The sequence below is a fragment of the Cydia splendana genome, chromosome 1 (genome assembly GCF_910591565.1).
Source record: "Cydia splendana chromosome 1, ilCydSple1.2, whole genome shotgun sequence".
NCBI classification, from domain to species: Eukaryota; Metazoa; Arthropoda; class Insecta; order Lepidoptera; family Tortricidae; genus Cydia; species Cydia splendana.
The window spans coordinates 34,713,380-34,729,944 of NC_085960.1; the positions used below are offsets into that span (position 1 = coordinate 34,713,380).

A 16,565-nucleotide genomic window follows, 5' to 3' on the forward strand; every position below is an offset into this window, starting at 1 on the left:
ATGGCATGGCAACAATTTAGTAAGGCCAGTCCAGACGGGACAATTTTACGCACAATCTGATTAAATCATTTTATTATTTATTTAAAGCTGTATGTATCTACAGTGCTTTGCTGTATTTGCATTGTAGATGACATAATATATGGTGTGTACATTAGATTTTTTAACTTATTGTAATAACCATAAAGTATTCATTAAAAATTACAACCTCCTCATTAAAGTCAAGAAGCTGCGTATCAACATTTACATCGGCGAGTTTGTCAATTTAGCCAGAGGCACGGCGCACCAATCCTACTCGATGGAGTCGATCACTATGAAACTCCCCGTACAAAAAAAAATGCGGAAGTTTTAACCCTTTTCTATTTATCCCACATACGCGCCAATAGAATTTCAACTTTAGCATTCGGATTTAAGGTTCAAATTAGATTGTACTTTCAGGAAATATGACTTATCTTCAAATAAATCATCAAAGTTGGATTGACTGGAATATATTTCGATTTTTTGGGAAAACCTTGTAGATATATAGTTATACCTTATACATGTGACATAGACCTGGACAAAGGTCAAATGTTATAGGCAGTTTGGTTCAAATAACTCTTAATCTCACTACAACATTCAACCTTATTACAAACTCTTAAGGTCCACTACCATTGCCAGTAAATACTTCCCTTTTTTGACGGTTTGTTTTTAATTTATGGTTATAATTTAAAAATGAAAATGATAAGTAGGTACTATACACTTTAATTCATTTTCAAATTAATAAAAATACAGATATCTATATTATTAAATAAATTTATATACATTTTACCGTAATGTGGAGGCACTACTGTAAGGGAACTCAACATGAGGGCTTTATAGTCTAAGCATTTTTTTCTATGTACCTATGCAGACTAAAGTATACTGTATAGTTGACGTCAAAGATGTTTTGCAATTTTCGCCTCCGTAGACGGAAAATTTCGACTTTATATTTGAGGCCAAGAACTTGCAAAGTTAACAAGGCTAACTCTTAAATACGATGTAAATAAGTATAAAGTAACTAAGCAGTATATACATCAAATAGCTTTTTTACTAAAATAATCCGTTATTTTCTTAGCCATCTTCCTCTTCATCTCCGAACTGGGATCCGATTTACTTTGTTCCGATCTCTCACTCGTATCCATAGAATCATTTATACTTTTTACAGAATCGTCCAGTATATTAGTGTGCAGATTTAGTTTACCATTCGACTGGTCAAGCTTATTCATCTCTTCAAACAAATCTGTAGTAAGACTTTTACTATTACTGGTGGCCATTTTGTTTGAACTGGACGCCATTTTGTTAACATCTGTGCTTGTTGATTTAGACACACTTTCACAGTAGTTTAATAGTTGTGTTTCTTGGGAGTCCGACTCATCTTGGGAGAACATGTCAGGTGATTGTTTGAGGAGCTCCTTTTGTATTGATTCTGAGAGTTCGATTTCGTTCATGTCCAATGTGTCACTCTGAAAAATTATAACAATTAGAACTGGATTAAGAAATTATTGATGATGATATCGTCCCAGACGTATCCGTCGACGGCGACACCCGGTCAAATCAGGTATTCTGTAAATTCTGACGTGCATGAGCTCGAACGTGACTTGCGAAACCAAGTTTTGTTCCGGCCGCAAGTCATGCAAGAAATTATTAGAATTGTAATGTCTTCATTATTCTAAAATCAGTCATTTAATAAAAAAGTTTTTTTTTCCTTTTGAAACCAGGTATCTTTTTCAAACATAGTGGAATTATTGTATCAGAAATAAAATTTAACAACATTTAAAAGGGTGACCATATCTGACGAAACGAACGAAAAAATAATAATACAAAAATCCATAAACTCCAACAGAAAATCGTCTGAAATAAAATGTTATCGACATCAAAACATTATAAAGGCTCCGTCACACAGGCGCGTTTTGCGGGCGGCGCGTGAGCGGGGCGCGCCGCTTTTACATATTATTATAAAACGCTCACGCCGTGCTCACGCCCCGCCCGGAAAACGCGCCTGTGTGACGCAACCTTTATTGTCAGTCGACGTGTTTCGACAAATATAACGGACAGATGGCACTTACAACATCCATATTCTCCACCTCCGTTTGCCTCGTAGTACTGTCCGTCGGTTTCGCCTGACCACTCGGCGTCAACGACGTGTCCGGTCTTGCCCGTTCACCACTCGCAGGCACCGTTGCCGTGGTGTCCGGTGTCTGACACGGCGGCAGTTGTCCGTTCTTCAGCGCGTGTTGTATGAAGGCGTGCAGGTTGCCCTTGCGCACGTCCGTCGTGCAGAACCGCGCGATCAACTGGTACAGTTGGCCTGGAATGAGGTTTAGATATTAAAATATAGACTGAAAGACAAAGGAATCAATAATTGATCGAGTAATTGAAATCGTGGGTTGAAAGAAATTAATCGAGCAGTTGGTTGACTGACATAATAATTGAATTAAATGAGCCGTTAATGATGATGACGCATTCCTGTTCTCTTTCATACACCCAGGACAGGGCTCGCAGAAGAGCATGAAAAGTTGGTTAGTTGAATTGATTGACAGAATAAATGAGTTAATAATTGATTATTTAGCTGGTTGACTGGCGGAATAAATGAATCAATAATTTATTAGGAAGTTAGTTGACCGATTGACAGAATAAGTAAAAAAAATTGTACGAATAGTCAGTTGATTAAATTAATGATTAATATAAAAATAGATTATTGTAAACTCACCAACAGTGACATTATATCTCGCCAGCAAGTTATAAATATTCACAAACTCGTCCCGAATCCCCACATCGTTGAACGTGTAGTACGCCATAGGCCTCCGGGCCTCCGCGCACGCCATGAGCTGTAAGTAATAAACACTTTATTTCAAAGAAGATAGATAATTAACATACAAAGCAAAGATACATTAAGAAAATACAGTCAGCGTCGTATAGTAGGTAGCATTACTATGCAACCGCACCCGCCGTTTTAGCTGATCCTAGAGATGTTCGATTGGGTTCAGGTCAGGGCTCCTTGCTGGCCACTCCATTACGGTGATCCCAACTTCACACAGTTAGTCTCACACAAACAATGCAGTGTGGCAGCGGGCGTTGTCATGCATAAACTGGAAGTTGGGTCCAACAAAACCATCATATGGGACCACATGCTCCTCCGAGATCTCCGTTATGTAACGCCGAGCAGACAGGGATCCCTGGCTGTGACCTCCTTCAGTGCGGGAAATGCACAGGAGATCAGTTTGCTCGTCGATTGAAATGCCGCCCCAGAACATGCGAGATCCGTCCCCTTAGCAGACGGTTTCTTCAGTGCAGGCTTGCGTGAATTGCTCTCCCTGTCTCCTATACACCCTCCTGCACCTGTCTTTGGTGTAAAGGTACACCCTCGTCTCGTCAGAAAAGAGGATATTCCTCTATTGTTTAAACGTCCAATCTTCGTGCAGTCGGCAAAATTGCCTCCTGGCTATCCGATGCTCTGGCTTTAATTGGGGGCCTGTAGCAGCTCTACGGGGCAACATCTTCTCTTCCAGCTTTCTTCAGTTCGTAGAGATGCTTACTGCTGTTCTTCGAGCTGCTTGAAGCTGCTGCAGCAGCTCAACAGCCTCGGAGAAACGGTTCTGCAAAGAGTTCGATATAATGTACCGGTTGTCTCTAGCGGAAGAGCAGTGTTGTCTTCCAGATCCAGGCCTCCTGATGTAACCACCAGTCACCTGGAACCTCAGCAAGACTCGACGCACTCGGAAACCGCTTATGTTAAATCTTTCAGCAACTTCATACTGCCATAGTCTTGTTTGCAGCAGTGCCACCTCTTGAGCTGCTTTTTCTGGCATGGTATCCATGTACAAGGGTTTTTTCTTGCTGTAACGGTTCAGTAGTGACCTCAGTGACCTCTGGAGAGCGAATGACCCATAACTAACCTTTACCCTCCATTTTATACCCGTCCAGGACTGCACAACAACAGACCGATTAAAATTGGATCTCGGCCTTTTTTTAAACAAAACGCCGATGTTCGGCGATGGTTGTTTTTACGGACAATTACGATTTATCTTTTTAAAGTTCATTAATTGCGCTTTCAAATGATACCAATATTGACAGTGTACAGTGCATTAGATAAGAGCTATATTTGCTTGAAACTAATTTTTGGCGAGGTGCGATTTTTTTGACGCCGAGTGTAGTTCGGTACACCATATTATTTGTATGACTATACTATACAGTCATACGACTTAATCAACTTTTTAGTGTTACTCATTGCCATGGTTACGTTCTTCTAGATAACTCTTGAAATAGCCTGATTTTATTTATTGTAGTATTTATTTCCAAAATAGCCTATCTACTAAGCATGCCATTTAATATAACATTTCTTCTAACATACTGAGTCTCTTGGACAATCGGAAAAAATAACAACACAAAAAAGTGGATCCACCAAAAGGCGAGATTTTCCCTAAAAGGGGTCTCTTCCAGCTAACCTGTATGAGGGTCTTGAGTTGTGGAGTGCCTCCAAATGCCCCACAGCCCCAATTGCCAGTAGCAATGCCGGGGTACTGGGCGCTTGTGGGCTGGTCTTCGGAGTAAAAGGTGAATCCAACCCAGGCCTGGAAAGGTTAATGATGTTTTATTTATTGAACAATATAAAAAAATTAATAGTGGAAAATTACTGTCATGGGTGAGACTTGAACTCACGGCTTCTGGATCGATACTCCAGCGCTTTGCTATCTCACCCAAAGCAGTAATTTTTCCACTTTTAAATTTATTCTAAGCTTAATAGCATCGTTTGCAGACGTTTCTGCTTGTTAAAAATTAAATTAATATAGATAGAAATAATCAATGGTGAATTGTATTTTTTTTATGTGTTGGGTTTGCAACTGCTCCAAATAATAAGGATTAATGGTATCTAGGATTTTTTTTGTCCTATCAGGATCGCCATGGCTCATTATATTGAGTAGAAATCACTAAAACAGATCCAATAACAAAAAAAGCTCAAGCACTTGCCTTATTGAGTTCTCTGATTATAGCCGGCGGTCGGTACTGCAGCGCCGCGTTGGCGTAAGGCAGCGCGTCCACCGCCAACACGCACACGCGACGCCGACTCGAGGAATCTAGCGGCGTCGCGTCACTGTGGTCGCCGGACCATTGGAAACTGGACCCGTAGCCGGAGTACTTGCTGTAGCGTTCGCAGCCTGAAACAAATTCTTGTTTTTTTACTCGTGTGTGATTTTGATGCCCTTTAAGAACTTGTCATAGAACAAAACAAAAGACAGGTAAAACCTACGGGTGGCTAAGAAGAAGAAGAAAAACAAGAACCAGAGGCGTGCAGCTCGTCTAGCGCGAGAGCAGCAACTGGACAACACACCAACACCGACACACTCTGCAACCGGTGTGGGTGTGCAGGCTTCCCAGAAGCCGGCACCCAAACCGGCGCCGAACAAGCAGGTTGCTGCTGCCAGGCCTCCGCCGAAGGGAAAAGGTTCCACCCTACCCCCTAAGGCTGGAACGTCGGGCGACAGCCCTACGGGTTCGGCCGCAGATCCCTCCAAACGACGACCTGGTAAGCTCGCACGAGCCGCTGCTAAAAGGATGCGAGATGAGTCCTTCTCCCCGCAAGGAGACAACAAAAAGCAGCGACTAGTGAGCCCAAGCCAACCGTTGTCGTACGCACAAGCAGCGGCATCTGACCTGACGATCGTCATTACTGACGCGAAGTCGGGGAAGATCACCGCTGACCACTCCAACGCCATCCTCCGCGGGTTGCACCAAGCAATCGTGGAGGAGGCGAGGAGAAACCTCGTAGGAGCCAGGCCACCCAAATTCAAGGGCAAGCCCATCTTCGCTGAGGGGCAGCTGAGGGTCTTCGCAGAAGACGAATACTCGGCCGCCTGGTCTCAGCGATGTGTCCAGGCCCTAACCCTGCCAGACATCTCCCTTAAGGCGGTTCGCCAGTCGGAGATGGCAAGGAGAATTAAGTGCGGGCTCCTAATACCCAACATTAATAACTCGTCCTGGGAAGACGTCCGTCAGGCAGCTGACGGACTAAGGTACCAGAACGAATGGGCCAAGGTCGGGTCTTGGTCCATTATACAAATACTACGGCAAGACCAGGGGTGGTTTGTCGAGTTCACAATCCCCGAAGACCTCGTCCCCGCCTTCATGGAGAGGGGGAGATCCCTGAACTGTGGGGTGGGCAATGTCTACCTCAGGTTCAGGGGTCCCGGAGGCAAATACCTGGACCAGCCTCCCACCCTGCAAGGTTCCACCCTAAGGGTAACGGGAGTACAGGTCCCCAACGAACAGGCCGCGGGCACCTCCGAGCAGAGCAAGTCTGTCTCCGGGGAGAAAGTTGCCCCCCTGCCTCTACCCAAGCCGACGATACCCGAACTCTCGGAGGATGAGCTCCTTGGCACTGGTGAGGGACCAGCCGGGTCATCATCCGAGGGTGAGGACTTGTCGGCTTGGATAGTGTCGGGGTTGGCCGACATGTTCAAGGAGGGAGGGGAGATGCAAGATGCCGCCCCCACCACCGACAACATGGACACCAACTAGTGTCATCCAAGCAAACCTCCAGCACAGCGTGGCCGCTACGGCCCAACTCAGACGCTGCCTGGTAGGTTTGCCAACAGCCGTTGCCCTCCTACAAGAACCATGGGCGGGCAATGGATACATACGCGGGCTGTCCGACACGAAAGGTAAGCTCTACTACTCCACGGTACATGCCGTCCCTAGGGCATGTATCCTAACTACTAACAATATTATTGCACAACCGCTCACTGAATTCTGTTCCAGAGACCTGTGTGCGATTAAACTACAAGTTCCACTGCCAACAGGCTGTCGCGACCTAGTCCTCGCCTCGGCGTACATGCCCGGAGAGGACGAGCCACCGCCTGCCGAACTACAACGACTGGTCAGCCACTGCGAGAGATCAGGCCTCGCAATAATCATCGGGGCCGACTCCAACGCACACCACCCACTGTGGGGAATGGAGACCAGCAACAACAGAGGTAAGACACTTGTTGAATATCTTGTGACTACTAATCTAAACATTCTAAATATAGGCGCTGAACCAACATTTGTAAACAAACGATGCAGGACGATTATCGACCTGACTCTGGCTTCGGAGGAGGTCAGTGAACTAATTATGGGATGGCAAGTCTCCCAGGAGGCCTCCTGCTCAGACCATAGATGGATTCGCTTCAATCTACTAGCATCTAGAGACACACCAACCGCCCGGAGGAATCCCAGGAAAACGGACCGAGCCACTTTTAGGAAGGTCCTAGGGGAAAGCCTTGACCGGCTTCCACCGAGGGATGACCTTCGGGAACCGGCTCAGATAGAACAGCAGGTAAATATCTTAACTGATACCCTCGTAGACAGCTACCACAAGGCGTGCCCCTTAAAACCACCGGCAAAGACTGCCATAAAGGGTCACCAGTGGTGGGGCCCAGAACTGGAGAGACTCCGGGGGAAAACCAGAAGACTCTTCAACAGGGCCATGAACACAACGGCTGAGGTGGACTGGGATAACTACTACGAAGCCAAGGCCAGGTACAAAAAGAGATTGCGGTACTGGAGATCCCTGTCATGGAGGAACTTCTGCAGCAGCATTGAAACACTTGACCACGCCAACCGGGTAAGGAAAACCTTAGCGCACAAGCCCACATCACAATTGGGCTCACTGCGTAAACCCGATGGCACATACACATCTAGCCCTGCAGAGACCCAACGCCTTCTCCTGGTAACTCACTTTCCAGGATGCGTAAGTCTCGCCGATGCAGATCAGCAGGACGAGGAATACAGTACAACGGACAACAACTGGCAAATGGCGCACAGAGTCGTCACCGCTGAGAAACTCAGGTGGGCCATAGACAGCTTCCATCCCTTCAAGGCGGCTGGTCCGGATGGGATCTTCCCCGCTCTCCTACAGTGGGGTCTAGGACTCATCCAGGAAACCCTGACCGACATCATGGCAGCCTGCCTAGCCTGGGGGTACGTGCCCAGGAGATGGAGAGATGTAAATGTGGTATTCATACCTAAACCAGGTAAGAACGACTACACAGCTGCCAAATCCTTTAGGCCCATCAGTCTCACATCATTCCTGCTGAAGACCTTGGAAAAACTGTGCGACAGGGACCTGAGGGACCGAGCGCTAAAGAACATACCGATGCACAACAACCAGCACGCGTACAGCTCAGGTAAATCTACGGAGTCGGCTCTACACATGGTTGTAAGCCGCATTGAGAGGGCCATCCACGGCAAAGAAATGTGCCTCGGCACTTTCATTGACATAGAGGGCGCTTTTGACAAGACTCACTTTTCCAGTATAGGGAACGCCTTGGAAAGCCACGGCGCTGAACCCGGACTAGTAAAGTGGATCATGAACATGCTAAATCAAAGGACAATAAGGTATGTAGGTGAACCGCAGGCCGTAGCGGCGGTGCGAGGATGCCCTCAAGGGGGAGTTCTGTCACCTCTGTTGTGGAACCTAGTAGTCAACAACCTCATAACCAAACTGAACGAGGAACACTTCTACACAATAGGCTACGCTGATGATCTGGCAATATTAATATCGGGTAAATTTGCCAGTACAGTATGCGACCTCACCCAGGCAGCTCTTCGGATCGTAGAACGCTGGTGTAGAGATTTTGACCTATCAGTTAACCCCACCAAAACAGAAATGGTAATGTTCACCAATAAAAGGGCACTTGGCAACTTTACCAGACCAACACTTTTCCAGACTGAGCTACAGCTGACCGATGAAGTTAAGTACTTAGGGCTAACGCTCGACAGTAAACTCAACTGGAACAATCACATCAACAAACGCATAGACAAGGCGGGAGTAGTCTTCTGGCAGTGCAGAAGGATGATTGGTAGGAGGTGGGGACTCAACCCGAAAATTACCCTTTGGCTCTATAAGACTATAATCCGCCCCCTACTCTGTTACGGTGCTCTGGTTTGGTGGCCAAGAACAAACCTAGGCAACGTACGAGACAAGCTACAAAGACTCCAGAGGCTCGCATGCTCGGCCACCACTGGCTGCACGAGGTCCACTCCGACTGCAGCCATGGAGGTCATGCTAAACCTTTCACCGCTGCACCTACACATACAACAAGAGGCCAGTCTCTCAGCGGTAAGGTTACGAACCCTCAATATATGGTCTAACACCACAGGAGCTCTTCACACAGCATGCCTGGAAAAAGTATACAGCGAATTTCCAGTGCTCATGGCGGGCACGGATCGAATTCACAAACAAGCCATCTTTGACAAAAGGTACAAAATACAATTATTTGAGGACGACAACTACGAAGGACTCAATCCCTGGGAGCTGAGAATCTTCACTGATGGGTCCAAAACAGACAGCGGATCAGGCTCTGGAACCTTTTCAGAAGACCTGAACATGTCAATCACCACTCCGCTAGGAGCCCATAACTCGGTATTCCAGGCTGAGTGCATGGGCATCATTAACGCGGCGGCTGCCATCACTGCAAGGAAGGTAGTAGGATCCTCCATCCGCATACTCTCCGACAGTAGAGCAGTCTTAATGGCCCTAAAAAGCCATATAGTCACATCCAAACTTATACACGAATGCCACGAACGACTAATGGAGGTATGTCAGAACAATAAGATCACCTTACAATGGATCAAAGGACACAGTGGATCCCGAGGTAACGACGCCGCGGACGAGCTCGCCAGACAAGGATCGGGTGCGGGGGCGATTGGCCCGGAACCGATCCTCCCGATACCGTTTAGTAAGGTACGCTCAATGCTGCTGGCACGTACAGGGAAACTACACACAGAACACTGGCTAAACCAAACTGGATGCAGACAGGCCAAGCAAGCCATGCCGAGCATGAACGGTAAGCTCACAAGGGCGCTCCTTCAACTAGGAAAGGTTCGACTGAGTATGGTAACCAGTGTTATAACAGGTCATGGACTTTTTAACAAACATCTTTTTATAACAGGTGTCACAGACAGTCCCCTATGCCGTGGATGCATGGAGGAAGAAGAAACAGCCTCTCACGTGGTGTTGGAATGCAGCGGATTGGCCCCATACAGGGCAAAACATCTCGGATCCCCGAGTGACCTCCCCGAGGTCCTACTCAACATCAAAGGTCTGATAGGATTCCTCGAGGAGCTGGGCTGGCAAGACTAGTCCACCCCCTATCACGCAAAATAGGCGCAAGACGTCGAGTTGCGGAAAATCGCCCGAACTACAATACAATACAACCTACGCCGGCGCCATCTATAAAAACCCTTGACACTTGCAAAACTATTACGTACTAAAATGACAGACGAGTCGGACGAATTCGGGCAATAAAACTGTCAATGTGTTGAATTCATTTACCTATGATCATGAGCGCTTCGTTCGGCCGTAGCACCTCGGTAAACAGCATGGATACCAATAACTCAGGACAGATGACGAAGCGAATCTCTTCCTGAACACAACCGTATCCCAACACGCCCCCGCCGAGGTATCTGCAAGTTAATAATGTGTATATTTAACAATGAAAGATTTCGGTCGTGCGAAATAAAGAGATAGGAAAGCTTATCTGGCGCAGTCGGTGGGATCACTAGAGGAGAGAGTTATGTTCAGTCACTTGTTAGCAAAGTCCAACTGCACCAAACCGTCAGAATCTTCAATAGTTTCACCGGTAGCTACATGTAATGGGACTGCGTCCAGCGAGACAGTAGATTGCGGCCAGGCGACGTGAAGAAAACAGAAACGCTTATCTGGCGCAGTCGGTGGGATCACTCGAAGGGAGGGTTATGTTCACTCACTTGTTAGCAAAGTTCATCTGCACTAGACCGTCAGAATCTTCAATAGTTCCACCGGCAGCTACATGTAATGGGACTACAACCAGCGAGACAGTAGATTGGGGCCAGGCGACGTAAAGAAAACAGAAACGCTTATCTGGTGCAGTCGGTGGGATCACTCGAGGGGAGGGTTATGTTCACTCACTTGTTAGCAAAGTCCATCTGCACCAGACCGTCAGAATCTTCAATAGTTCCACCGGCCGCTACATGTAAAGGAACTGCTGCGAGTGAGGCGGTAGATTGTGACCAGGGCGGGCAGCGCCGCGGCGGCACCGAGCGGCGCGAGAACGTCACCGCGCCGACTGGGGCTGCTCTATACAGAACGGGAATTGAGGATAGTTTCTACGGCGTTATTACAGAGGGCTCATTTAGACGGTGCGAGGTTTCTTCAGAATATATAGAATACAGATTATTAAGTACTGTTTCTTGGCAAAGTAAAGTACAGATTTTGGAATCAATTCGGTCTTTGTTGTTAGTTGTAAGCGTCACGGATGCTTACTAGGGGTCATCCTTTAATTACGTCACACGAATTTCTAGGTTTTTTTACCCCTCCCCCCCTCCTTGTCACACTTGGTCACATTTGGCAAACCCCTCCCCCCTGGTGTGACGTCACATTTCTTCAACGAAATCGGCAAATATTTATTTAATATTTTATCAAAATATTTTTGACAAAAGAAATATTAGTAATAATATAACCCAAAACTGATTAAGAAATAAAATTAAACGAATAAAAACGATTATCGTTTCAAAACCTTGTTATTTAAATGATAATTGGCGTATAAAATAATTTAAATACATTTTCGGTTACTGATAGTTAAAGTGACGTCACAAAGTTTATCACTCCCCCCTCCTCCTTGTCACAACATGTCACATTTTATTGACCCCCTCCCTCCCCCTAAACGTGTGATGTAATTAATGGATGACCCCCTACAAAATGGATAAAAAAACACATTGCTTTTTAGCTGATATAAAATAATATCACCTTTAGTGCAGACTCTTCTAAAGTAATGGCACAAACACTTGAGCTTCTCTAAGATGGAATCTGATCCCGATGATTCATAAAGGCTGTAACAGAACAAAAATAAATGTTAATAAATCATGAGATAATTTTGAATTAAGAAATAATAAAAATCCTGGTCTGATTTTGTTATCTGTCTGCATTTTTGTCGAGAATGAATCCTACTTTATTTGGCGCGACCGAGGTTTGACTCACGATTTTTGACCACACATAAACTAGGTTAGAAGGTACTAGGTAAGGAGGTAGGGGGTAGGTAGGTAGGTAATACTCACGTATTAAAGTTGATGTGCGGGAAAGAGGCATATTCTGAACTCTTCTTGGTGCTGTTTCGCCGCGGGAACGTACAGAAGAACGCGTTTGCGAGCAAACTTGATATTTGCTGCTGCGACAGTGATATTGACCGGTTTTTGTGCTGTCTGTAAGGAGTAACCAAAATATGTGACGTTCTCAATCAAAAGGTCCACCACTTTGTCGCTTAACATAAAGACGAAATTTGATTTTATCTTTATACGAATAACCCGTCAGAGTGTCCTTATGGCAAACGACGAAGTGGTACCTTTTGATTGAGAACGTCATATATCCTACACGTCATATATATTTATCCTACACCAGAGCAAGTGACGCCGCAACAGAAAACTGTGTCACGAAAATGATTTTTTAGTATTTAAGTTTTTTATAATTGTATATATATATGTTTATGTATCTATGGGCCTTAGTAGCCTGAAAATAAATGCTTTGATTGTTTGATTGATTGATTTATCATCAATTGAATATATATAATACATTCAATATTGATTTAATACCTAAAGGCATGAGAAACTAGTTAGCTTAGATAGAGTGCTCACTCCATGCAACTAGTTATTAGCCCGAAAGGTAGATTCATGGAAGGGATGTCAAGTAAGGGGACTGAATACCAAGTTTTACGTCCGTTCTCTCAGTCCCCTTACTCTTCATGCTTTCATTATTTCTAGCTTTCGGGCTAATAGCCAGTTGTATGGAGTGAGCACTCCATGCTTACTTTTTCTCTATGCTAAAGTTTGCATTAAAAATTGTAAAATATCCTATAAATAGTAAATATATTCATATCTAGAATAACAAAGAGTAAAGAGCTTTTGTTATTTTTTAATGATTTAAGCATACTTATGTAATGTATATGCTGTTCGTCAACTTATACAAGGTAACACTTACTTGAGCAATGGTATTGGGGACTGTATTAATTTAGGCAACTCAAGTGCAAGTTTAGCTATCTCGGGCAATGTGACATCAAAGAAGTACTGGGATTCCTCTTCTTCTAAATGCTGAAAATAAAAATATCTCAATCTATAATAATTTTTTAACCTGAATGGAAATGTTTTCAATCTTATTTTCTTGTTGATTCTTGTTTTGATCTATTGCTTAAACTGTTATATTCTTTGTAGCTATAGTATAAACTTTGCTTAGTTCAGTGGTTCCTAACCTTTTCAGTCCGGTCCCCCTATGACTAACTAGGGAACCTGATTTTACCCCTCCTCCCAATGGTAATAAAAAATAAAACGTGTCGTCTTCTTCTTCTTCCTCGATTCCTCATGACTGAGGGTCGCGACCACATGAGGTCGTTATTTTGTGCACCAAGGCTCTCCGAGCAGCAAAACTTGCAATAACCGACGGTATTCCATACCGTTGTATACCAGTACACAGCGAAGTACTAGGTAAAGTTAGGATTAGTTGCAGGCAGATGTGGAGGGAATACTTTGATAAGCGGTCTCTCACTAAAGGAATCTGGTACCAAACAGTTCAATGTCAGCCCCCTCAGGTCCCCTGGTTTGACAAAAAGCTTAGCAGGAAACAGGTAGTATCACTCCTCAGACTTCGTTCCGAAACAAATTCAAGCACCTGATGAAACTAGCGGCTTCACCAAATTGCCAAGAGTGCGATAAAATAGAAGATGTTCACCATGTGTTGATGGAATGTGTCCGTAATGAGGCGCTGAGGAATGACATGACATTTATTAAATCTACCAACATAGGTAGTTGCAACATCGTCCTGGCATCGCCACTATCAGACGAGGCCAGGTTGATGTGCAAACTATACTTATATGTGATGTAGTGGTGTAGGTAATACTTCACTACTACATCATTATTACTATTATATCTCATTACGGGGGTGACATTGTCACTGCGTGACAAAACCCCTAAAAAAAAAAAAGATTAAAAAAAAAGGCTCTCCGTTCTGCACGATTTTCCGCTTTCCTAATAATAGGCGCCTGTGTAGATCCCTGACAGGCCTTTTTTACAGTGTCCACCCAGCGGGTTGGTGGATGTCCACTACCCCGTCTTCCAGTTTTACCCCCACGGGGGTAATTACCCCCAGGTTAGGATCCACTGGCTTAGTTGGAAGCTAGATTCCACAACATACATGGTCGGCAGGTATAGAACAAAGAAGGTATGAAGCAAGGTTTATCTGTGTAAGATTGTCCCAAAATATTTGAATTTATATACATATTTATTTACTTGAACACCATGTATTGTTGATATTACCTCATTAAACAGCTTATGTAGTGCTCTGAACTTCCAAGTGTTTTTGAACTGTGTGTTGTAGCTTAATATAGCTTCGGCCAGCTCCTGGCTGTTCCGAATCGGCTTCCACAGGGCACTCTGGATTAAGCCCCAACGCTTCTTCAAGTGTGTTTCACCTGAGCTCTACAATAAATAAAGAACAACTTCAAACCCTCCTGCAGATTGAAATAATGATACAATCTTAATTGTGAACAAAGATGTTGTTGGTTACATTAAAGACATAAAATTACTCTTATCAGATACAGCTAAATAAATATTTTTTTACAAAATATTTAGTTTAGTTAGTTCCAATATACTTAAAGATATGAATCAGAGTTTGCCTCCTGATTATAAGACTTAGTGCAAGGTTATGAGCACCCACATCATAGCTTATTTTGGTCTTCAACTTTTGAATGTGTGGGGCCCGGTCAAAAATTGTGAGTTGGTTGAGCAGAGAAAATCATTCTTGATAAAAATGCAAAAAGATGACTAAAGGGTAGACTTTCATTACTGTTCAATACATATTCTAATATAATCGTTTTTAGGGTTCCGTACCCAAAGGGTAAAACGGGACCCTATTACTAAGACTTTGCTGTCCGTCCGTCTGTCACCAGGCTGTATCTCACGAACCGTGATAGCTAGACAGTTGAAATTTTCACAGATGATGTATTTCTGTTGCCGCTATAACAACAAATACTAAAAACAGAATAAAATAAAGATTTAAATGGGGCTCCCATACAACAAACGTGATTTTTGACCAAAGTTAAGCAACGTCGGGAGTGGTCAGCATTTGGATGGGTGACCGTTTTTTTGCTTTTTTTTGTTTTTTTTTTTGCATTATGGTACGGAACCCTTCGTGCGCGAGTCCGACTCGCACTTGCCCGGTTTTTAGTATATTTTACTGGGATAGACAACTGTATGGTATACAATTTGTAAATGATAAAATTGATAAATAAACTTACATCTTCAACTGGATATAAACTCTGATTAGAGCACGGCATCCTGACGAAATCGTGGTCCCATTTGTCTTGTCCGTTCTGCGGTTTCGGCGGCCGGTCGCCCGGCACGCAACCGCTGCTCGGAATATGGTATAACACGGTGTGGTTAAATGCCGGGGCCACTAAAGGGAACTCTGGAGCTCCCCACGGGGACTGCGCCCCCCATATCTCGGTTAAAGGAACGCCTCGCCAGTTATTATCACTTTCCATGTCGGTGGTCATAGTGAACGCGCGAAAATCATGCCTTGCCACTGTAAACGAACTGTTTTAAATTGTTGTTCTTATAATGCAAAAATATGCGTAAAATAATATTAAAGGCAAGCTAACCTTTGTAGCTTTTAGATAATATTCTTGTAAAATGAAGCGTTAAGTTAATTGTCATTAAAATAAATAAATAAGATAAGAGTAAATAACGTAAATAACTTAATTGACGTCTATCTACGTCCGATGCAAAGAGAATATAATCACTACGTTTTAAGAGACGGGACTTCCATACTAGCGATTTGATTAGTCTGTGTGTATGTTTGGTGTTCCAATCATTACCAACATGTATGACAAAGAACTGTCAAAGAACAATAGTACCAACATAACAGACTTAAAAAGTGTAGTATGCCACACGCTTGCGTATTTTATCGATATCGATAAATTGGGGAGGGTTGAAACATAGGCCCCTGTCAACAAATTTCGTACTAGAAATCAGGTTAGAATCGAGTCCACATTTAAGTCGTATGTTATATATAGTGTGGACTTTTAGTGGACTAATACATGGTTGGACTTAAATGTGAACACGATTTTTATTTGTTAAAATAAAAATATGTCAAATGATTTTTTTTTAAATATTTTAATATAATTAATTTAAAATACATCCCGACGGTCCGACGGTCCACAGGTTACAGAGGAAAATGTGTGTTCACCTGATTAAATGTTTTTTTTTTCTATATACATATAATATTCTTGAATAATAAAATTAAGTCTTCCTTTACAACTTATTTGCGCCACTGCCTGCACCTGAAAACATTTAATAATTAAAACAGATTATACATACTTTTTCTTATACGTTAGGTTAAAATCTTAAATAATAGAGAATATCACGCAAAACTCTGCGTAAGTAGCGCCACTACCACTATCTGTCACAATCTGGGGGTCTACCGCGAAACAAGAAAACCTAAATTTCATTATCCTCTCTATCACTCTTGCATATTCGAGCGATAAAAAGGC

At 43.7% G+C, this 16,565-nt stretch overlaps 1 protein-coding gene across 1 annotated transcript; it reads right to left on the reverse strand.

Annotated features, from left to right (window-relative positions):
* Positions 1–782: 782 nt before the first annotated feature.
* Positions 783–15,789, reverse strand: LOC134794191 (poly(ADP-ribose) glycohydrolase). The gene is made up of 13 exons (XM_063765933.1): positions 15,675–15,789; positions 15,312–15,598; positions 14,332–14,493; positions 13,004–13,113; positions 12,088–12,231; positions 11,780–11,862; positions 10,943–11,105; positions 10,328–10,458; positions 4,984–5,171; positions 4,461–4,586; positions 2,726–2,843; positions 2,082–2,323; positions 783–1,478 (listed from the first exon to the last, which is right to left on the reverse strand). Exons 1-13 carry the CDS (start codon positions 15,727–15,729, stop codon positions 1,050–1,052), a joined length of 2,238 nt encoding a protein of 745 aa, XP_063622003.1. The 5' UTR covers positions 15,730–15,789; the 3' UTR covers positions 783–1,049.
* Positions 15,790–16,565: the final 776 nt, after the last annotated feature.